Raw genomic sequence first — 24258 nt, 5'->3', positions numbered from 1 at the left:
CGGCCGTGCGATTATGGTTTTCACCGCTGCGGTGACGGACACCAAACAGAAGATTGACCTGCAATCGATCGAAGCATTTGGGATAAATGGTTATGACTTAGTTAACATCTTTATTGTTTAGTTCTTCTTAAGCAGATGCATTGTTACACAACAAGATGTGGTTTAGATCCACAAAAAAATGCCTTTGGGTCAGCAAGGTAGTCGCTGGAACATCCTTTGTGGTTTAAAGCCTTTGCTTGGGAGGTACAGAAAAAAAAAATCCACAAATAATAGCAGATTATTTCCACTCATACTTCTACAATGATTTTGCAGAGTTGTTGCAGAATGTGCGACCATTTGCAACTTACCTGAATTTCTCTTTTTCACTCTGTGTGCAAATAAAACCGCAATCATGCCAGATCATTTTCCTCGAACTCCTCCGTCTGTTGTCTCTTTCTCTCCTTTGCGGTGGCTCAAATATTCGGACACAGTATCTCCAAGGCCTGGGATCGGTTTTCTGCAAGATCAAAGGCATCTTTTTTTTTTTTTTTTTTTACTCCCTCCCCCCCTTCATTCCCCTGAAGTTTGGATTGATTTCCATTGGCTATGACATTCCAGTGCCTGAACTCCCTCCCAGTCATGAAACAGACAATATTCTGGTGGTCAGCATTTTTTTGAGTGTGTGTGTGTGTGTTGTTGCTACCTGGTGAAACGCCAACCGTACGAGTACAATGTTCTCCAGCCCCCCAGCAGTAGTGGATATTGGCATCATGGTGCTTAGTGATCCATGAAAGCTTTACATGTTGCTCTAATCTGATAGACGACATCTGGAAATGGCATCCAGGGTTCCTTTGAGATGACTAACTTGGGGTCAGCAGATAATGTTTCCAGGTAAACACTGGGGCTGCATTGTCTCTGCTGCCTGTAGCTTTGAAGTTATAATATTTTAACATTAGTATGAAATGGCGAATTGGGAATTAAGACAACCTAGGCATTTCCTCCTTTTGAAATGATTTCCCTCGCGCCGGGACGTTTCATGTAGTTCCGCTCATCTCGGGCCCCTTTTAATCAGTTGGAGAGAAGAATGGGGTGATGGGGTCCTGGATTTCATTGAATTGTTTAATCTGTTCTTCATCCTCTTTCTTTCGTTTCTTCGTCTTAAATTGGATTATTTAAAGTTCGAGCACAAAGTTTCATCTCACTAAGTGTTTGAGATGTTACATGTTTAACCTGTGACCCATAAGTTTGTTAATGCCTTTATCTAAATGTCCTGAAACTCTTCACAATGTGCTGATCCAAAGGCTTTTTCACGTTTCGAAACTATAACAATAAGGGAAATTAGTGATCTACTCAAAAAGTAAGCAAATATTAGTTAAACGAAAATCAAATTTCCCCATGTATAATCGGTGGCGCTGAATATCAACTAAATTTACTGCTGTATAGTGATTTGCACACCGCTTTCAGATTCAAAGCTTTTCTATATTTGGTTGTGAAGTTGCTATCATTTGATACAAACTATGTCATTGGGCAACATTGTAAATAGCATATTATTTCAAAACCGTGCTTGTGACAAATATTCACGTTTGGTGTGCAAAAGTCTCAGAGAAGAGCAGATGTGAATTTAGAAAATTTTGAACAAAGACCATTAAATGCATGGAGAGTTGGTTCAATTATTATTTAAATAGATGTACAGTATGTTGATTGCAGTGAGGCTTTGAAGGATTCTACCTTACTTTCAACTAGGCTGTTTTGATGGGTAGCTTGCTCTCCTTATGTATGAATGGCTACTGTAGTACATTTGCTGGAGCTACTGGTGGAGCAACTTATGTCCCCGTGCCGTTTACCTCCCCCATCCTGACTGGCCTCTGGCAGTGGAGCACGGGAAGAACCGACCCAAGATATACACTCGCACTCGGCCTGCTTTGATGTGGGATGTGACGGATCTCTTGGCGTGGACATGCCGTGGAATCACAAACCCCCCCAAACCCTGGCTTTGCCTAAAGAGATTTCACACAGCTGGATCATCTACTCTCACTCTTTTCCTTTCTGCACCATTCGAAGAAACTACAGTTCCCAGCAGCCCTTGTGTGTGTGGTTTTTGTAACATAATTTCTGTAGCATATTTGTCGTGCACTTTCATAGTTTTCAGTATTGTTGTTTACATCATAATCTACACTTTTGAACTTCTAAACTCACCCATATGCCTTCCTGATGCTCTTATCACGTACTTTAGACGCGTAACCCGTCATCCTTTGATGAAGGCAAGCAAAGCGACCCGCCCCCACACAAGGGTGATAAGGGTCAAATAAGTAGCCATATCATCTGCTGAGCAGGTCTGAACACCAGCGTGGCCTAGACCTTGCAGATTTCAGCAGCCCACGGCCCTTTGAAGTGCACTGGTACAGACCCAGGGTTTTGAAACAGAGGGCCATTGATACTCTGTTTACATCGGCTGGTTACCACAGTCATATTGAATCCATGTGTCGGATGTACAAAGCAAAACAGGCTGGCAGTGTTATTAGGTTAATTTTCAAAGGTTTGCCTCCATGGGGCATTTTACCAACCCCGAAATATTAATGTCAAGCGACCCACTGAAATTCGTTAATTGCAATGTCTTCATAGTAGGAGACTATAAAAACTTTGAAATTCTGGCCAGAACGCCCGCGTGTATTCGAGAAATGCTGTCATATATATATTGTATTACGAACATGGTTGAATAATTGCTTTTGTTCCTCTTTGTAAGTCATTTTGGATTAAACCATCTACTAAATGCATGAATGTAAAATTCAGCAACAATTTTCGTAATATACAATGCCAAGTTTATATCCTAAAAATGATCATTTTTCAGCTGGCGTTGAACAGGCTTGAACACACACCAGTGTTATTTCTTGACCTTTTAATGCACATCTATTCTGCAATCCAGCGGTAGCACCTGTTGATAGGATCCTGAGGGCACGTGTAAATGAAGTGCAATGTTGTGTTGTGTCTTCGCATCACAGTTGTCATCACGTCTCCTGTATGTTATGTCTCCAGGCCCGGCTGTGACCTCCATCACCCTCCAGCGGCCTCTTTAAATCCTGCTTTATTTTGACAATATTGCTAACGCTCTTGTACAAGTATAGTTGTTTTTCTTTTTCTTGTTCTTTTTTTCACTCCTTTTCATTGAATGTTTGTTGCTTCATTTTGTGTATTCTCATTCCAAGTGTCATTTGAAGCTCATTTAGTCTCGAATGACTTAAAATGCCCATGTTTTTCTCATTTTACAATTGTTTGTTTGAGAATCCACATTCGATGCGTGTCAGTAACCCTCTTCTATCAAATCACGCTAGTTGTATAACTGATGAAAATTGTGTAGTGCTGGTAATTTTGGCACGTCGAAACACCAGAACAGACAAGTCGAGTGTCTCGTCAAACCTTCGTCATCTCAAGAGAAATTCATCAGTGACAGTGATTGAGACCGCATTGTGTTTGCGGACATGCATGCACGCATCTCTGAACTTCATTTGCACTGCTTTTTACTGATCAATAGAGGCTCTGTGCCACTAGGTTCCACTTTTTTTTTTTTTTTCATATTTTTTCTGAAGCTCATTATTTTTATTTTTTTGTCAGGCTGTTTGTGTATGTGGGGGCAAAAGAGCTTCACATGCTCCGTGGATCAGACGCCACTGAAATATTCATGCTCCCTGGTGTAGGAGTTTGGTAAAGGGTTTCTCTGAGTTACAGTACAAAAGATGGCTTGCCACCAGGCTTTATTAGCAAGGCTGTTTAATGGATGTATGGATACAGCTTCTTTTTTCCCCCTTTCTTCCATGCACTCACTCCCTCTCTCTGTGTTGCACAACAAACCCCTCTCTTTCGGCATCTCTCAGTCAGTCAACTCATGTTTGCAGCGGATGGGAGGGGTGGGCTTTGCTATCAGCTCTTTTTGTGTGGTCTCGGCCATAAAAAACACCCCGTTCTTTGAATGTGAAAAGAGCCTGTCTTTAATTTTTGGGGAACTCATAAAAGTTTGTCGCTCCTTTCATATCTGCCGCGGAATTAAAAACAAATGCTTCCTTTTTTCATCCGCCTTTGAACTGGCCAATTATGGAGTTGTGAAAATAAAAATCACCCTGTCAATCTCTCTTGCTCCCTCTCCTCCTATTTTACTCCTTTCTTTTCCAGCTTTTTCCGTTTTAACTTCGCTCGCTTTGATTTTTCTCTCCTTCGCTCTCTTGTTTTTGTCTTTTTCTGTCTTCCCTTCTCTCTCGTTTGTGTTGAAGGTGTGTGTGTGTGTGTTGGGGAGGGGTGGGGGGGATCAGTGATGTCAAAGTCAAAACCGAGAGCATTAAGAAAACTGGCGAAATGCAATCCAGCTGCAATCCGACATGACGCTGGAAAAAGGGGGCTGTGGAGCAGAGAGCTGCGGCGTATTCCCAGGGCGCACAACTGCTCGCGGCCTTGGCTTTGATCTCTTCAAAGCCTTCTGCCTCCTACTAGATGAAGAGTCTTGGCTTCGTTTCGTGAGCGTTGGAGAGAGAGAGAGAGAGAAGAGAGGAAGGGGAGGGTGAGCGAGGGATGGTGAGGGGAATTAGAGGGGGTTGTTGTGCATGGAAATGGATGGGGGGGGGGGGGGGTGAGGCGAACTGAGATGGGGAACGTAGAAAAAAAAGTGACAAAGATGCACTGAAGGAAGGCAAGCAGGAAGTTAAAGGTGTCCTCTTGCCCTATTCGGACCAAAATCAATCAGATTGTGGGAGTAATTACATGTAATTCAGCACTAGTCTCAGGGGGTTTTGTTACCTGAGGGACTCTGACCCCAGAAACGGAGCCCAGGCTGGGGAAGGGAGGACCAGCGGAGGGAGGGAGGGGGGAGAGGTGTTGAAAAGCAGGCTGCCCTGTTGCCGTCCAGCAGAGCAGAAAATGGGAGCACAATGCAGTGATTACCCTTGCAGATGTCCCCGTATTTATGCGGGCGATGTTTTGGTGCGGCGTAGGCGGTGGGATTGCTACGGAGCTAACGAGGCTCGGCTATTGTAGTGGAGCGTGTGCCCGGTTCTGCCAACACACCCGCCCCCAACCTCCAGGCTTTCCCACATTAGACTGAAACGGGGAAACTGTCCCGCCCCTGGAGGTGTCCAATTTGTGCAAAATACACTTACTTAAGATGCTGATGGCAACATAAACACATTTTCAGTGACCCAGAGAGCAGGGTGGCCTGTAGCCATCTGTTATGGTGATATATAGGCTACACTGGAAAGAAAATGGTGTGTAAACAACTTTCACAAACAATTACTAAGAAATGGCAAGTAACACATTGAATTACACGTGATATTTTGTAGTAGAAAAACTGACTTTGTTTAGTGTTCATTACATGATGAATTTATTAATGGCAAATGAGATTTGTTGAAATGTATTTTTAAACATATTTATAGTATATCAATTTATATTAAAAACAGTAAAATATATAAAAATGCTTGTTTTTATGTAAACAAGTTTTGTATAAATGTTTAATAATTTACAAAAGTCATTTTTTTTTATATATATAATTTAGTTTCAGTTAAAAAAAAGTTCTCGAAGACATTACTTTTATTCAGGAAGGATGCATAACATTGATCAAAAGTGACCATACAGACATTCATAATGTTAGTTAAGATTTTATTTAAAATAAATGCTGATCTTTTTAACTCTATTCATCGAAGAATCCTGAAAAAAGTATATCATGGTTTCCGCAAAATGTTTTCCGCAATGTTTTCAACATTGATAATAATCAGAAATGTTTCTTGATCAGCATATCAGAATCACATGAAGGATCATGTGACAGTAAAGACTGGAGGAATGATGCTGAAAATTCATAGGAATAAATATTTTAAATTGTAATATATATGCTTTTGCTGTATTTTTGATCAAATAAATGCAGCCTTGGCAAGCGTAAGAGACTTTCTTTCCCAAAAAAAAAAAAAGTACTATTGTATACATACTAAAATGCTCTATTCTTGTTTTGTTTTCTCCTATGTTTATGTACTTGCGTTCATGCCCCGATCATGGTTTACACAAACCGTAACCATTACCAGTGCCCCCTCATCTCAGCCTATTGTTAATAAGGTTCATCAGACAAATTGACTGCTCTGCTGCTTTGATCTGATCTCTCATCTCTGATTCTGGCCTTCTGCATTACTGTTACTGATCTCAACAGACCTGCATTGTGATGTTTTTTTCCCTATCGCTAATTGATTTGAGCCCATGTGGAGTGTTCATTTATTGCTGAAGGGCCCTTCACAAACATATAGAGCCTCTGATATGAGACTGCATGTTCAAATACACTCTAGAACGGGCATTTCTGTATTTTTTTTAGAACGTGTGCTATTATTCACCCCCTATTTTGTTGTATGATATGCTCTCAGTCTAACTCGCTCTCGTTCTGGTTGCGGATGTGAGGCCCGAGACGAGTAGCACTTTGTTTACTTTCCCCGGTTGTTTGATGCTGGATGATGAAACCTATAAAAATACTCGGCAAGACTGCGTTTGTTCATCTTTGCCTTTGTGCACCAACTTCTTGCAACCACTGCAGCGCTTAATAATGACATCTGCGCCTCTCAAAGGATGTGCAGGTAATAATAATAAAATGTAATTGACATCTTGGTTCGAGACCACATATACTGATGTTAGGCCTGCAAACTTCTGGAGAAACTTGACTATATTTGTTTCTCAAGACCTTAAAACCCTTTTGTTTGAAATTAGTTGTGTAGATACACGTCTACAAAATGCTTTTGGGAAGTTTACATTCTTCATCTAAACTAATTTTTTTAAATTAGAATATTTTGTATTTATAATGCATGTGACTTTTATGATTAGTTAATTGAGACTACATGAAATGTATACTTTTAGTTATAAAAGTATTTCTCACACCATTTAAAATGATGCAGTGACGGCAAAAGTGAATTAAAAATCGTGAAACTTTAAAAGAAATGGTGACCAGTTATAGGGCCTAAGATGGACTTTCATATATTTTAAATTGATATCTTGATACTAGTGATTTATATTAAAAATTAAAATAAAAGAATTTCATTAAAATTTTTGTCAGAACTGAGATGTCATTTCATAGTTTTGATGACACTATTATTTTAAAATGTACACTTAGGAGGTTTGAACTTTTGTGGTGCATGTCGTTGCCTGGCTGTAGAATCATAAAGATGGCTGGAGCGATCATCGAGTTGCCAAGATTTGGAGATGGGTTGAAATATTGAAGTTTTGAAGCTATATTTCAAATGAGCGAGCATATAAGTATTTTTTATGAACACAAATGTATAAAAATATCTCTCTGATGATGTCCTTTTCAGTCCTGTTGAGATTAGGCCTTAGGGATACAGGCCATATTATGTTGACACAAATAACAGTTGTAAGACATTTAAGTACAAAGTTGAAAAAGTGTTTTCCACAAATTTCTAGTGGACAAAAAATAGTCATGAATCATGAGTTGTTATTGCTAGTCGGTTGCATTACAGAAAGGTGGTATTTCTCATTCTTGAGAGCATTTCATTAGAGAATAATTTGTGTACGCCCCTGAGTGCAAGATGAGTCATCAGTATTTTTTGCCTGTTTTAACAGAGGAGAAACACTGTAAATACATATTTACTTGACGTTTGCACATATGACCTCCAAAGCTAACAGAAACAGACATGGATTAAAAGCCAAAATTATCAAATATATTCCGATTGGCTGTGACTTATGTAGTACATTGAGTTTTTTGGGAGTTTTGTAGGTTTTGGAACGCTCCATCCATTAAGGTATAATTCATATTCCTGCAGAATACTCTAGATAGGTTTGCCTGGCATACAATAATATTTATACCTGGTCTTTGATCAATATTAATGCATCCAAGATGGCATACATTCATGCTGCTTATGCATTATAGATTTAGTCTGTAATCATTGGAGCCATTTTGAAGAAAAACTTACTGCATTAGAATTACTGACTGATGGTTTCTCAGCTCGTCCTGTATCTACACGCCCATGACGTGATGTTATTTATGAACTCATTTTGAGATTGAACATTAATTAAAGCCTTGTTGTAGCACATGACACCTTTTATTTACATTTCTGTTTTTCAATCTGTTATATAAATGGATGATGCACAACAATTTTGGAGACACAGGGTTAGGCTAATTTTCTGAATCCTTTTCGTTAGACCAGATCTTGGACCTGTTCCCTCTCCTATCCCATTATCTCCTGTTTAAATTGCACAAAGTCAAGAAAACAAAGATCCCGTGCACGTTTGCATACTCCGCCGCCGCGTCTCGCCTTGTTTGCACACAGCCGATGTTTTGTTTGCTTTAGTCGGGACAATAGCCACAAAAGTACTCCTTCAAAAGTATCGAACCGGGGGAGGTGCCCGTCCTGTGTGTGAGCCGACTTTCAAGAGCTTGTTGAAGTGCTCCCTAGTCATGCGTGGGTTGAGAGAAGTCATTTGTTCTCCGGGGATTATAGTGCGAGTGTGTGTGCGCTCTCAGACTGAGGGTTTTCACTGGCTGATGCTAAATTGAAAAGCAGTTGTGTTGAGGTTAACTAGCTAATTCCCTCACAATGTGGGGAGGCCACATTTATATGAGAGGTTTGTGCGTAATGCGGTATTGTCCTACCTACAAGCAAAACAGTGCAACAAAGGCTTTACGTGATAAAAGAGTGAAGATGTAGGGTTGTTACAATTGATCCCTCTGTCTTATTGAGACTTACTCTGTCTTGAATCTGACAGAATAGATTTTGGTCTCTTGCGGTCTTTGAGAAATATCACATTTACTTTTAAAATTATCTCTGTGACGGAGAACTGCACAAGTAACGATTTCAAACTAAATAATAAGAAAATTGATTTTGGGAAATAACTAAAGCAGTTTTTTAAATAAGTGGAACATGAATAACATGCAACCATATGGCTTGTTGAGGACAGGTGTAGGCTACTATTATTTTTCGTAGTGATAAGACTTCATTTTCATCTGGTGGATAAAATATCTTATAGACTTGCAATAAAGGAGGGACCTAGTTATATTTAGTGACCATAGTGTCATATGATTTCGTATGCCTTATGATTTCTGTCATGCAAAAAAAGGTGGATGGAATGCAGAATCATATAAACGGAATACTGTACGCGATTGTACTTTACTGTTATTTACTGTTTATGCGGAATGTTGCGGAATTGGGCATTTCTGGTAAACAAAAACTGTTGATATTTGAAATCACCAAAACAAACAGGCCCCTACCCAATGCCTATAGTCTTGTACCACATTCATGTACCCTATATGCAACTATGGCGGAATCCCTTTTTTTTCAGAATTATACATGTAGTAATACAATAGATACAAAGGTTTCATATATAATGTTCTAAATGATTCCAAAGCATCATAAGATATGAGGAACATTAAAGGTAACATTCGTATCACAGATACTATGGGGCGGAATCTGCTGTGCCTGCCGTCTGAGGGTGTGATGTCATCGATAAGTGAAAGCATTTCGTGTTCCTACGATTATTCAGGGCGAATTGTTATGTAGCTCCTCTACTTATTCGATGGCAAAGACATCCCTTCCATCCCAAAAACCACAGTTTTCATTAGAGATGCAGCTATATGAAAATCGTGGCCGAGACCGATAATCCTTTATATTTGAAAGCCGATAACCGATATATTGGCCCATAAACCTAAATCTAAATTTGTATATAATTTATATTTTTAGTGATTCCAATCATATTTCAAGCAATTCAAAACCATCATGGCGAACAGTGCGTATCTGAAGTGTCTCAGCTAAAGGAAATAATCCATTATTTATCGACTTTAATATATCAGCCAAATTTTCGTATTGGGCCGATAACGATAACATCAAAAATGAAGCCGATACCGATATGGTTGCTGATATCGTGCATCCCTAATTTTCATGAGCAGCTACATAACCCCTACATGTACATCCCTACATAACATGATAGATAGTCCACATAACTAATATATAAAAAATTTGACAAGATTAAGGAGTTAAAGCGATCACTAAAAGGGGAACCAAAAGAAGAAAACATATAATATATTAAGAGTATGTTATCTCACTTTTCAGAAACACTTAGGGAACTGATGCTTAAACTGGGAGGTGGAGGTTTAGATGTTCCAGGCTTACAATTACTATTGTAAGCCTGGAACATCTAAAATTTTAAACGACGGGTTACGGTCAGGCAAAAGGGAAGGACCTGCGTTAATATCAGAGAAGTTTTCCAGCACTGTAGAGACCTTAAGGAGCAGGAAGGCCTTAAAGGGATAGTTCACTTTAAAATTAAAATTGTTGTTTGACTAAAATTGTTGTTTGACCATTGACTTCCATAGTACTATGGAAGTCAATGGGTACAGACTACTGTTTGGTTACTGACATTCTTCAAAATATCTTTCTTTCTATTCAGCAGAAGAAATAAATTAATACAGGTTTGAAACAACTTGAGGGTGAGTAAATGATGACAGAATTTTCATTTTAAAGTGAACTATCCCTTTAAGGTTGCTTTATTTCTTCTCGATACGCGAGTAACGTTGGTTTTTCTGTGTTTCACAGAACTAAGATATGCTGTGTTTTGCGTGATCGTAACCCTTCTTTTTAAAGTTATATTCCCCTGGCATTTTCTGCTTTTGTATTTTCTCTGCCATCTCTCTCTCTCTCTCAGTAGTCGCTCTGCTAATGTCTGTCTTGTGCACTGAGCTCTCTCTCCTCCCCCTTACTTTACTGATTGGCTACAAGTGTGTTTTGGTGCTCGGTCCGATCCACATTGAAACCGCGTTTTTCAAATCTCTTACTGAACTTTGAAAGGCAGAGTATGTATTTTCTGCAGTGCTAGTGGCAGCAAAGGTAATAGGAAAAATTATGGTTTCCAAACATATACAGAAGACTGCATTTATCTCAAGAAACAAGCAGTATTGACTGTCTTCTTAATTTCATTGCAGAAATGTACTTTTACGCAATTGGCAGACGCTTCTTACCGTGCATTTCATTATGATTTTATCATTTATCATTGCATGCATTCCCTGGCAATCAAACCCATGACATTGACATTGCTACCTGTGGAAAAGTTTACTTGGCACATTAGCACTTTAGAAAATGGAAAACACTTTACCTTTAAATATAACTGTATGCTTGGGATATAGTGGGTTTATTTGGGGAAGGTTTTCAGTAAAGTTTATATGGGGGTGGTATCCTAAATGGGCAATTACACTGCACATTTCATCCCATTGCTGGACACTGGAAACACAAGCTCATGCAAAGAAGTTTAACCTTTCGCTAAGTTACAATTTGGCGAACTCTGAGCTGCGAATTTGTATCGCGTGAAGACGTGCGTCTAATAGAAGATCGATATGTGATGCAGTGATCTTTTAACTGAATTAACAGAACGCAATCTTTAAAGCTGCAGCATTGCAGGAAAGTGGAGTAGATTGTATATTTTTGATTTATAATAATTGTTATACGTTGAGCTTGTTTTTAAAAAAGACGCCACAGAGCGTGATGTCATAACATGACCGTTGCAGTGCTCGGAGAAAATGTGTGCTCTGCGCATGCAACTATTGAATGTTTATGATGTGTGCAGAGCACAAATCCACATCTTCTGCTATGTTAATTTGCTTTCAACCGGTGTAGACTTCTGTCTCTTTCCCACCCTCCCCCTGCTCTGCTTCCTCTTTTCTTCTCATCTCAATCCCTAACTCTGGACCGTAAAGCTCAGGCTTTGTTGCTGAGAGTGTGAAACTAGGTCACTACCCGGCATCTGAAGTAGCTCCGTTCACTACAGCCCAGCACGTCTGGTGTTGCAGGTACAGTCACACGGTAACAAACACACGTGTGGCAGAGGATCACCGCTTCACTCAAACGTTAACCTGAGCCTGCGAGGGAGAGGATTGTCCCACCCCTCCGTCACAAGCTCCCCCACAGGTCTCATTCTCCCCTCGCTGCAAGTTCCTCCCAAATCCAGAGTGGCAGCCATTTATGTGCCGTATACCTGTGTGAATGTGCTGGCAAACACCGTCTGCACATGCCAGGCAAATCCCATTCACGCCTGCTCAGAAATTACTCGAGAACTTGATAATATATCTTCCACCGCTTCCTTCTTTATTTGTGTCGTAGAAGAAACTGATTTTTTTTACGTTTTGAGGGAAGCAGCGTTTGAGTGGCGCTTGCTTGTGCAAAACACACTGCCATGATGGTAGGTTGTTTTTGGTGATTGCTGTGCAGTTAGGTGTTCTGAGCTATTATCGTGAGGATAAACTATTACAGCAATTGAGGAGATGAAATGGGTACATTAATTTTTATTTTTTTTTGGTAATGATTCTGCTCTTAACCTTGTGGTGGGACCAATTATTTCTGTAGAAAAGACTATTTTTTTTTTGAAATGCATCTATTTTAATGTCAATTTTAAAGTATTATTAAAATAAATATGAATTTAAATAAATGCTTAATTTAAAATACATTTAAATACAATAAAATATACATAACTAATATTTTAAATGTTTTGTTTATTTAAATATAATAAAACCTAAAATATTTTTTTTTTATGTATTTGTTTTTTACATTAAAATTACATGTATTTTTATTTTCTTAATTTGTTTCTTAAAAAGTGTTTTTATTTTATGATTTGTTTATTTTTGTCTCCTTAGTTTAGTTATTGACAAGTTATCATTATGGACCCTTTTCACGGACTGTGATGATGCTTTTCCACAGTTATCAACATTGCAAATCTAGTCAAATTTTTACAAATGTAAATCTCTCAATATTTTCCCCCTCTTTTGGAAAGTCGTGGAAACACTTGCAAAAAAATTTATTTTGCTTTTAGAGCACATGCTGTCGCCTCCCAACAAAAAAATTCTGATCGCTTGAAAAAATAAAAGTCTGAAAATAATAGTCTGCCTCTACTCAAGCCGCATGATTTGAGGGATCATTCATGTCTGTTACACGCTAATGCTTTGGGTTGTAATGCCAATAGCCTTAGAAAGTGCGTCTAATGTACATTTAGCGGTCCTTTAATTTGTGCTTTGCTACCGAGCTGTTTCCTTTTCGTTGTCTGTAAAGCTAGCACTAGCATATTGCATAGCAGCGATTGGCCAGTCTGATTATGTTGGAGTATCGGCCTTCCATAAATAACCGAGTGAGAGCGAGAGCGAGAGCTGGCTCGGTATGAAAGAAAGGAATAAACAAGTGTTCATTCACATGCTTTCCACACTTCCAACAACATTGTGAGGATCACGAATGCGTGTGTTTGGCATGTTGAAGTCGTGCTGGCTTTTAAAGTTTAATGTGTGTGGCTGTTGTGTCAGAATGCATGCTAATGGCACGTTGTGTGTGTGTGTGTGTTTGGCCAGTGGATGCTGCGTTGCCTGCTGACACCGGTCCACTTCAGTGGAATGTTTGACCTTTCGGTGGCGCTTTGAAGTGACCAGGTCCTGCTGTGAAAGTGAGCCCTGCGTAAGCCTCAAGGTGAACGTGCGGCAGGATGTTGAGGACCCTTATATAACCTCCACGCAATGCAAAACTGTGACGATATTACCTTACAACCAATCAGCAATGTCTATATAATTGTAAACGCAGTCTGTTAATTGTCGTCACACAGCCCACACTCAACACTTTCCACTCAATCCTTTTTTGTCAGTTAGGCAGCATTATTGTCGCCTTATTGTCTTGATAAATATTGTATTTTATTCTCAATGAGCTTTCCGTGGCGTGCGTCGCCTCAAGTTGGCGCAGTTCCAGCGTTTATGTATCAGATTTGTGTTTGTTTTATGGTTCACATCTGCCAGAATGCAGCACTGCATATGCCGGTGATGTGGTTTTCTGGGCCATTAATGGGTGAGATGTTTGATGTTCTGCTCCTCTGCTTGAGTATTGCAGATGACAGCTGGTGCACTGCTGTCAAATTTCTCAATGCCATGCTTTGAACTTAAGCTAGCACATGGATTGAACAGTTGGTATGGCTAAATACATTTTATTTATTTTATTATCATTATTGTTATTAATTATTTTTGGAAATTATTTTCTTCTTAATATGGTGCTAATTGTTTTTCTACAGTCCCCATTTATGGTTTTGTTTAGTTTTTTGTTGTTGTAAAAACCTAAAGAATATCTTATCATTTCTTATTTATTTTTTCTGTACAAACCACCTGATCAAATGTAAAATATAGTTTTTATTTTATTTTAGATTATTATTTATTGGTGGGTGTAACATCCAGGTTCCTAAAACAATGTTCAAAATAGACGTGTCCCTGAGAATGATTAAAATAAGGTCTGTCTTTCGCTCATCCTCTTGCTCCGCTCTTCCTTTTAAAGCCTTTAGGGCAGGCTTTCCTCCATTCGTTCCCGTCTCCTCTACCTCTCTCACTCTCCATCCACCCTTCGCTTCCTTCTCTTGTTTGTATCGTTACCTTGGGCATGTGGCATGTGCCATGAGAGCTCTTCATTAATTGGGTTTGGTTACATTAAGCCCCAGAGCCAACAGGCCATCCTGCCAATATCACATTCCATTTATAACCCACCGCTCGAGACCTCTCTTTATTTTGGGTTGCTCACTTACTGGGGCTTTAAAGGGGCCAATATATCGAATTGAGTGGGCAACGTGTGTGTGTGTTTATCTTTGTTATTTAAATGTCATGCATTCCACCAATGGGATGCGAGTATGAACACCTGGGCTAGGGTGTGTGTGTGTGTGTGTGTGTGTGTGTGTGTGTGTGTGTGTGTTTGTGGGCGAGAACTGTTTGGGCTGGTTAGTACAGGGTGTGTTTCTATTCAGGACTGGACTATGTTTTGTCAAATGTTTCAATAGTCACAAACCTATAGCAAGTACATTTTTCTCACAACAATTTTTTGGTTTTTGCTTGTTTATTCTAATTTAGCTGTATAGTGCTAAAGAAGTGTTCAGGGTTAAATATACGTTACCTTTGTGTATGTCAATTTACGGTTTACAATTTACAACTCCCTCCTCTAACAATTATTGTTAGTTTATTCTTTTTTTTCTGTACGACACCACTGGATTTATTTATTCATTCATATATATAATTTTTGTTATGGTTGTAACTTCCATGTTCCAACACCAGCATTCTCTTTTTTTTCTTTTCAACAGCATTTTTATTATTATTATTGCTTAATCTGATTTTGATTTGGGAAAGTTAGGCATCTTACACAGTGCTTTAAAGGAATTTTCAGGGTTAAAATTACCATTGTGTCAATGTCAATTTATCACAGAAGATAGTTTCAACTCATTCGTCTTACAAACACAACTAAAATACTCACCGTTTCAAAAGTATAGCCACAAGACTTATACACATGCTGACATAGACAAGCCTAGTGTGATAGAATCGCTTACTGACCTTGCCTCATATGTGGATTAATTGAAACAGGCCTATATTTTATGTGGTGATTTATTATGCTTATTGAACCCAGAACGACCTGAATATATGGCTTGTTTGAACCTACCTATGCATGCACTGCATTCACTCTTTAATCTCCTTTTATTCATGTGTGGTCATCTCTCTCGTGAACAGTATAGAGGGATTTCACCTAGATTTGTAGCTGTATGGCAATCTGTCGTTACCACTTAAGTTGCCAACTCTCGAATGTTTGCAAAACACCTTGCACTCTTTCACTCTGCCGCTTTATTGTAGCCGCGGGCATGAGGAGTCCTCATTGCATATAAATTACAGTAGAGGGAAGCGATTATTATCCCCCCCTCCCCTCAACACCACGGAAATGAGATAATTGAGTAGAGGACAAAGGGCTGGTGGTGCGAAGAAAACGCTTGTTGGTAACATACTGACAATATTTTGGGCAACATAGGATGATTGGTAAAATCTGCCTCTACCTACATTTTGGCAAAACTACAAAAACAAGTATTTAACTGCAGTTTTCAGCTGAAATGAACACTAGTGGCAGTAAAACATCAACAATTTTTACATTACCACTCACAGAGACCGATTATCTGTTAATAAAGACTATTTTGCACAGTTAATAACATTTTTACCATAGAGCATGATTTGTAAACAAATCTATTTAGACATTTGCATCACATAACCAGCTCCATATGTATGGCTTTTCTGATGTGGTAAACTTGCCCTGTAACTCACATGGTATAGTGTTGAACTTGCGCTGCGAAGCGATCGGGAACGAATCCCATGAAACACCAGTCACGATAAACGAGCTCAAAGTCTTGTAGAATCAGCGGAAATAGCATGGTTGCTTCAACAAATGTGTTTTATCTCAACGCTGGCTTTTGTCAACACTACTAGTTCGGTTTAGCGTCAGGATTAGTGTAGTTGGTATGTTATTTTCAAACGTGATGGAGCATTAACCTTTTAGTGCAACTCGCCAGACATTTCCTTTCTGAACTGCCGCGATGCATACAACAACCAACATAATAAAGCGTTACCAAATCTGTTTAGGATAAAAGTTGATGTGCTTTTAGCGCTACTCACTGGACGTTTCACTTTGAAAGTGTTGCGAAACACGTAAGAAGCAACTTAATGTCATTTTGCAGAAATGTCGCCACATGCATTTTTTTTGCAATGAGCCTGGTTAGGTTTTGGGTTAGGAAAGCCATATCTGGATGGTAAACCTCAACCTGCTGTGAAAGACAAAAGGGGTCATCATCTAGACCTGATCATTTTCATTAGCTTTCAGTGTTTAGTGCTGATTGGTTGAAGTAGAGGTGCTTTTTTGGAGAGGTTGTTGAACTGAACAGTGTCCATTTTGTCTCCCAACTCATTGCACCCAAGTTTGCCATTTCCCGCACTCTTGCTTTTTCCTCTGGATTTTCTGCCGGCCCTCAGCCAGCTTGAGTTCTGCACAATGAAATTTCTTTTAAACCACATCTGAGGGGCTCTAGAGGCAGGGTTGGCCAGACCTGCTTATAAAATCCTAAATGGACATGCTTCTTTTCAATCGGCACCGCCTCTCTGCAAATATGAATAGAAAAACCTAAGCCTATTATTTTTCTTCATAATAAAAGAGAGAACGGGGGGAGGTACGTCCGTGCCATATCCTGTCGCCCTGGCCTGTGAAAAATCTGGCCCCTGAGAGATCCTTGGGGATAAATCGCCATGGCACCATCCGACCCGGGTTCCTGTGGGCATTCGGGGTGTCCGGCCACTTCCTGGTCGGGTTGGGCGAAAGTGTTTTTAGTTTAATACGCAATTGAGCCGGGCTGGGAACTGGGTGGCGCAGCCTGTGATCTCAAACCACCTGGAAGGATTTGAATGGCCTTGAGTGGCGGTGAATCACTCTGCGTGACTTTTATTTAAGACCACAGAAAGCCAAAAGAACCAAACCCTGCCTTCGTATATTAAAGGCAACCACATTTTTGGAAAGCTGAATGTATTTTAAATATGACATTTTTATTTCTTTTTTTTTTTTTGGAAGAGTGAGCATTTTTCAAGGTTGTGCCTCGGGGGCCCCTACGAATTGGCACGGCAGTCTTGAGGTTCCCTGCTGGAATTTTAGCTTCATGCGATGCTCCGAGATGGCAGTTTATTAAGAAGTTGAGAGAAATGGGCTCTGACAGCTGCGACTGAGAGGACATAAAAGAGGCCCCGATCGAATAAGGTGGAACGCAAAGTGCCAGCTCCCACTTTTCATGGTTGCCGTGAGTCGAGGACCCCGTATTGACACTGGAGAGTTGTGGTGTCTTTTGTATGATGCTTGCGTTGGACTCCTTTCTTCAACTCGAACTGTTTTAAGTTCTTCCTCCACTCCTTGGTATCGCTTTTTCTCCTTTACTCGGAGACAGAGACTAGGGGCTTAAATGAAAAATATGCCTGCCTCTTATCTCTCTCCCAGAGGAAAAGCCAATAAGAGCTGAGAGGCGTAAAATGAAGAGGGGGTAAGGATGCTATCGTGCAGTCTTCCAGTGAAGGCCTTTCACAGTAGCTACTGCCCCCCAGTCATATTAGTAATGAGGGCAAGTCAGGGAACAGGTTTCCTTAAGGTAGCAAAAGAGCCTTTTTAAAACTACTAGTCCAGATTAGCCGTGACCTCTGACCATCAGTTGAACCTGTATTTAAACCACATGATGGAGTGAATTATAAACAGGCTAATTTTAGTTTTTTAGTTTATTACGGTATTTTGTAAAAAGAGCAAAGCAGATGTTTTACTATTGTTTTTAATTAATAATAATGTTATATTTTTTTTATGTTATTACTTTATCTGTACAGCACCAGTGTATACAATTTGTTTGTTTGTTTGTTTAATTTGAAGCATGTGAATTCACTTATTTAGATTATATCAGCCATCATACTGATAAAAAATAATCATCTGACAGAATCTGACCCATCATAAACCTTGTCAGCCTGCCTCATGAATATTAATTGGGCACATAACGTTTGCCCAGTACCAATTTCAAGTTTGTTGGATTGACTGCAGATGTGAAAGGTTGGCAGAGGCTTGTTCTTGGTCTCAAAACGACATTCCAGCTGGCTACAATTTGTTTCCTTTGTACTGAAGTAAAGCAAAGTTTATATACGTTTAAGTTATTATTACCCCAAAAGTGGGGTCGAAATAACCTTCTAAAAGTGGTTAAATATATTATTTGCTACACCAAATAGGACACGCTCCTTGTTCAACATCCTTGTTGGTCTTGGAACAACATTCCCAGCATATTTTAGGGATACACTTAGAGCTTAGGGCTTCAATAACATGATCAACCTAACATTTTCCTTTGGTTTTTACTAGGGTTAGGGATAGGGATAGGACTATATTTGTTTTTCCAGGACCAACAAAGGATCCAAGTGCATGTCCTACATCTGGCATTTTCAAAAGCATTGAGTAATAAAGAAATATCAGTATCAAGACTCCCAAAAAATGCCTTGGAAAATGTAGGCGTTTTGGACGTGTTTGGAACTCCAAGTGTTGGCTATCAGAGCTGGGATCTTTCCAGAGAATGCCATTCATCTCATCGTCCTCCCTCTCAGACGCTCCAGTGTCTGAGAGACTCCGCAATAACGCCCCCATCCAAACACACACGGACACACTCTTCCCTCCCCATGGTTTTACAGCAGTGCGTCTGCCGAGGAAATGGCACCCTACACCTGCCTCTCTGGCCAATTAGCTGGTCGGAAACAGCAACCTTTGCTCCCAAATTAGGACAAACCACTCATTCATGCCTGTAGGAGTTTTGCCTGTGGCACGGGTGGGCCGCTTCTTACCCGCGCGAGACGGATAAAGTCGTGGAGATTCAATGCAGCTGAACCTTAATTAAGTTTTAGGGAACAGTAGGCAATCAATAAATTATTTTATTTTTTAAAGGGATTTCATGTTTGTTTTTGTATTCAGATTGATTTCATAGGACATTTTTGTTGCATTTGTTGAAATGTGATTTGATTATAAGCTGCCTTCAAGTCTTCCTGGGAATTTTCCACTCATAATGAACAAATGTGTGTTCAAGTGTCTTTTTTTTTTACTTGCTAGCAAATACAGGACCGTTTTTATCGCGCTAGTGCAAAATAATGAATGGTGAAGGATGTGCATGTGTAATGATGCTTTATGTATTTCATCATTCTCATGCTACCACACTGATCAATGGGAAAGAGATTTGGCTCATGAAAATATTTTTCTATAAGCTTTCATAGAAAAAGCTACAAAGTGTTGATTTAGTATCATTGAGTTTCTACTATAGTCTTTACCAATATTTTGAAATAGTTTTTATTTTTATACTTTCCAGTTTTTTTTTTATATCTATAAACTATTTTGTTTTATTTATTTTTTGTTTTAGCTGTTTTAGTACATCAAGTTCAACAAAATGAAAATGAAGTGTTACAGCAAAAAAGTTTTTTTGTTTTGTTTATACATTTATAGTATTTCAAGTAACAAAAATGTTCTTTAATGGTTTTATTTGAGTTAACTATAATATCCATGAGCTACACAAATGCATATACAATTAAATTAAATTAGTCAAAATTCACAATTGCAACCAGTACCGATTAGCTTCCACTTTGATTATTTTATTGACAAGCCCCCAACTTTGACTTCGGGCTCAAAGAAAATCCAGAGTTTGGCAGATGCGTCTCTCATAAATAAACTATTCTGGACAGAAATAGATAATATGTAGACCAGGTAAAGGAGAAGCTCACCAATTATCCGAAAAATTGCTACATGTTCTTGCACACTGTGTACTTGGTGTCCTTTTGTGGTGTGCAGAGCACTGCTTTGTGAGTCAGCTCAGAGCTGTGTGTGTGTGTGTGTGTGTGTGTGTTGAGTCCGCTGCTGACGTGATTAACCCTGCTTAGTTCCACCGCAGACGGCCGGGGCTCTGTAATGAACTCCCTTATTCACTGGCTAATGATTCCCTTTGATCTTCAGCCCCGAGACCTCTGGTCTGCCTCTGCCCTGTGGCGTTCCCATCCTCCCTCCCTGTTCCTCATTCTCTCCTCCTCTAACCCACACTCTGTCTCTCCCAACCCCCTTCTTTATTCATTTGTTTCTGCCCCAAACTACTGCAGTAGACAATCCACACATCAGCATTGGTGATGTGTGCATGCTCAACTTTTTTGGGTTGTTGCCCATTTGTTAGTCTGAATGCCTCGGTCACATTTGATGTTTTTTAATATAATTCTTTTCCCCTCTGTGTTTTACAGTCAAATAAGGTGCCGGTGGTTCAGCCGTCCCATGCCGTTCACCCCCTCACCCCTCTGATCACATACAGTGACGAGCACTTCGCCCCCGGCCCACACTCGGGACACCACCCACAGGACCTCAATCCCAAGCAAGGTAAACCCACGCAAACCGCACAAATACGCTACTGTTGTTCATTGCAAACTATTAAAGTCATCTAAAATCACACTTTAGCAGCTATCACTACGTATAACTACGTCTGCCATTGGCCTGTACAATAAGTATTAAATGGTTTTATTTTTATTTTAGTTAACTATAATATCCATGAGCTACACAAATGCATACAAAACTAAATTATATAGTCAAAATTCAAAATTACAACCAGTTCCAATTAGCTTCCACTATGATCCTTATAATTGACTGTCCCCAACTTTGACTTTAGGCTCAAAGAAAATCCGTTATGACGTTGTGCACATATCTCATAAATAAACAAGTTAGGACAGAAATAGATCTGTAGACCAGGTAAAGAAGATGATCACCAAGCAATTAACCATTAAGTTGGGCTAACATGTCATTTAACATGAAAAAAAATGAAAAAACATTTAACATGAAAAAACACCTTTAACTAAAAGCAGCATTCAAAATACATTGAACGCATTTTGACGTTTCTGAGTAAAACAGAATATTCAGTGGAAATTTATATAGTACTGAGCTTGATTTTAATACATTTTTAGAACAATTTAAATGTAGGCTTTGATATTATTCTGATATTACATCAGCGGAAAAGAAAATTGTTTTGGATAGGCAAAGGAAGTTAAGGGAAACTGGAAACAATATGAAGAAAAAAAATCATATTCACCCAAACCTTAAAAATATGTAATTTACTCGTTCAAACCTATTTAACTTTATTCTGTGAAGCATAATATAAGATTTATTGAGATTTTTTTTTCTCAGTACAATGGAAATCATTGGTCATCAAAATTGTTTGGTTATCAACATTCTTCAAAATATATTCTTTTGTGTTCCACATATAAAATAAATACAGGTTTAGAATAACTCGAGGCTGAATAAATGACAAAATGTTCAATTTGGGTGTACTGTCCCTTTAAGTCTGTTGCTATGTGATGGAATGTTATTTCCTGGTGTTCTTAAGCACTATTTCTCTAATATCACTGATCCGAAGAGACATGAACTATACACTTACAGTTTAATAAGCTAACAATTCATTCTTGGTAGAATCCTATTTCCCCCAAGTCTGTCAAAGGTGGTGGGGTTACAGTTTTAAAGGGGCGTTGAGAATTTTGGCAGGCGTTGTTGCACGCGAACCCAACTCCATATGTGCTCCTTCCGGCTAGCACTCACCTCTGTGGCAACCAGCGAGGGAGAGGGCAGACAGGATGTGATGAAGTGGAGGAGGTCTGGAGAGCTATAAATAGCCTGAATGAGGCTGCACGCCACAAGCAGATTGGCCAATGATCCAAAACTTGCTCTGTTTTCATACACAAACATGGAGTCACTTATTCATCAGACATAATACGCCGAGGGCGGAATGGATAATACACTTCCACAAAGAATATGTGAGAGATTAGCCTTTTCAAGATCTTTTTCAGTAAGAATTCAGGTAAATGTGCAGTGTTTTAATGTTTCAGTCCTTTTACTTCGCATAGAAAGCACAGATAGTCGGCGTGAAATCAAAGTAGACCTACCTTTTTAGATATACATTCCTGGTGATCCTACTGTGCATATTATTCCAAAGTAAAAACTAAATGTTTATTTTCATCATTCTGGAATGATTTTCCTTTTCTGCTGGCTCATGTCACCTAGGCCGTGCATGAGGAAGACAATGATGCTATCTACTACTTAGCGCAGTAATTTAAACCCTATTTTAGCCTTTTGCAGTGACAGACCACACATTCTGAGCTCCATGTGAAAGAAAAATGATCAGTTGGTAAATGCATGGGTTGTTTTTAAACTGAATGTTCTTGCTGTTTGTGTATATATCCCTGGGGCTCTTCCACGGACACCCTTTTGACAGTTTAATTTAGCCCTAGGGCCTTACTTCACTTTTCCCTCCTCGGTTTTAAGTCTTTATACACAAACACAGTCTTGACCTTGGTGCAAATGTGTGTTTATGTGAGTGTGCACGCGTGTGTTTGGGGTGAAGTTGAGAAGCTTAGTACCGCAGGCCAACTGACATCCATAAGCAGCGTGAATCATATCAGCGGGGCTTATTAGAACAGAGCAAAAGCATTCCTAATTATCCCATGATCCGCTTATGCACCGCACCGGACCGTAGGGCCCGACTGTGCAGCACACATTGATGTCACACTGCTGTTTTCCAGATGTGTCTGTCTCACACTAACACCCGCACTGTCGTTTTCTCATCCGCTTCTTCTTGAATCCTGAAGCAGGTATGCCCAGGCATCATCCTGGACCAGACATGCCCAATTTCTACCCTCTCTCCCCTGGGGGAGTTGGACAGATGACCCCTCCACTGGGATGGTGAGTGCACAAACGGCTACATTTAAAGAGAACGTCGCTTTTCGACAACTGTGAAACGAATGGTTTTGACGTAAGCAGATCAGGTTGTATTAGAGCTATTTGTGTAAAGTAGAGACAGAAAATCACATACATTGGCTAAATAGACTTATTTTGAGCGCATGAATATTCAAAAGGTTAATATTAGCTATGAATACGGATGGTGAATGATACATTTACCCACACGCATTATTTTTCACTTTCAGGTTCTCTCATCACATGGTACCAGGCCCTCCTGGACCCCATGCCACGGGAATCCCCCATCCCGCCATTGTCAACCCGCAGGTGAAACACGAACCGCATCACGACACAGACCTGATGCACATGTGAGTGTCTCGTCCATTCAGCTGCAAGCTTTCTACAGCATGCTAAAAATACAATCAACGTCATTGTGTTCGCTGATCGCACATATATTTACACAGCACTGGTTATTGGCCAATATTAGAGATTTTTTGTTTTAATTTATTGATATTGGTTAATATGAGATATATTGGCTGATATAGTATATTTATTTGTGCATGCTTATGCCCGTCATCTAGTTAATTTTTAAAAACACTATTTATTTAAAGGCGGGAAAAGCGATATATTTGAAAAATGCTGTTTGTAAGTTAGTCGGACTGACACAAACAACAACAAACGTGTGTAGCCAATCAGATTTAGTATGACGGTGGAGGACAGAGACAATCAAGAGAGGGAGATTTGAAGAAAGACTGCAGAAATGGAGATGAGACAATACAAAAGCTCAGAAGAAATCACTGGAAAAGGAAGGGAGCTGCGTTAATATGAGAAAATATTAAGTGCTGGAGAGAGCTAGGCGGGAAGGCCTGAAAACAGATATGGACGTTGCTTTGATTCGCTCTTCACGTGAGTAACTGGGTTTGAGTGTCATCGTTTATCTGGAGCTGCTGTGCTGTTGGCAACTAACAACAAACCCTCGTTTGTAATCACTATTGTGTACTGTAAAAAAAAAAAAGATTTTTTTTTTTAACAATCAAATATCAACAATGTCCAACAGCGTTTTTGAAATCTCGCTTACCCCACCCTTAAATAGCTAAATGTTTTGTTGTAAGCTTGGCATTGAGAAAGGGCACATGTGACCAAAACGTTTGCCACTTTTTTCAGTAAAAGCATTTGATTTTATCTTGCTTTTTGACAATCTTGTCTTTGGAGT

The 24258-nt window shown here is 39.5% G+C and overlaps 1 protein-coding gene across 3 annotated transcripts in view; it reads left to right on the top strand.

Annotated features, from left to right (window-relative positions):
* lef1 (lymphoid enhancer-binding factor 1) overlaps positions 1-24258 on the top strand; it is a 43956-nt gene that overhangs the window by 3888 nt on the left and 15810 nt on the right. For 2 of the 3 annotated variants that reach the window (XM_079616072.1, XM_079616073.1), the window contains exons 4-6: positions 20573-20705; positions 22961-23051; positions 23294-23413. In XM_079616072.1, coding sequence (XP_079472198.1) covers positions 20573-20705; positions 22961-23051; positions 23294-23413 — 344 coding nt within the window. Of the gene's footprint in view, positions 1-20572; positions 20706-22957; positions 23052-23293; positions 23414-24258 lie in introns of all 3 variants that reach the window. The other variant, XM_079616071.1, reaches the window with a different exon arrangement.

This window comes from Phoxinus phoxinus (assembly GCF_949152265.1).
Source record: "Phoxinus phoxinus genome assembly, chromosome: 6".
In the NCBI taxonomy this organism is placed as follows: Eukaryota; Metazoa; Chordata; class Actinopteri; order Cypriniformes; family Leuciscidae; genus Phoxinus; species Phoxinus phoxinus.
The sequence above is the reverse complement of the archived record's forward strand: the minus strand, read 5'-3'. Positions and strand labels throughout refer to the sequence as shown.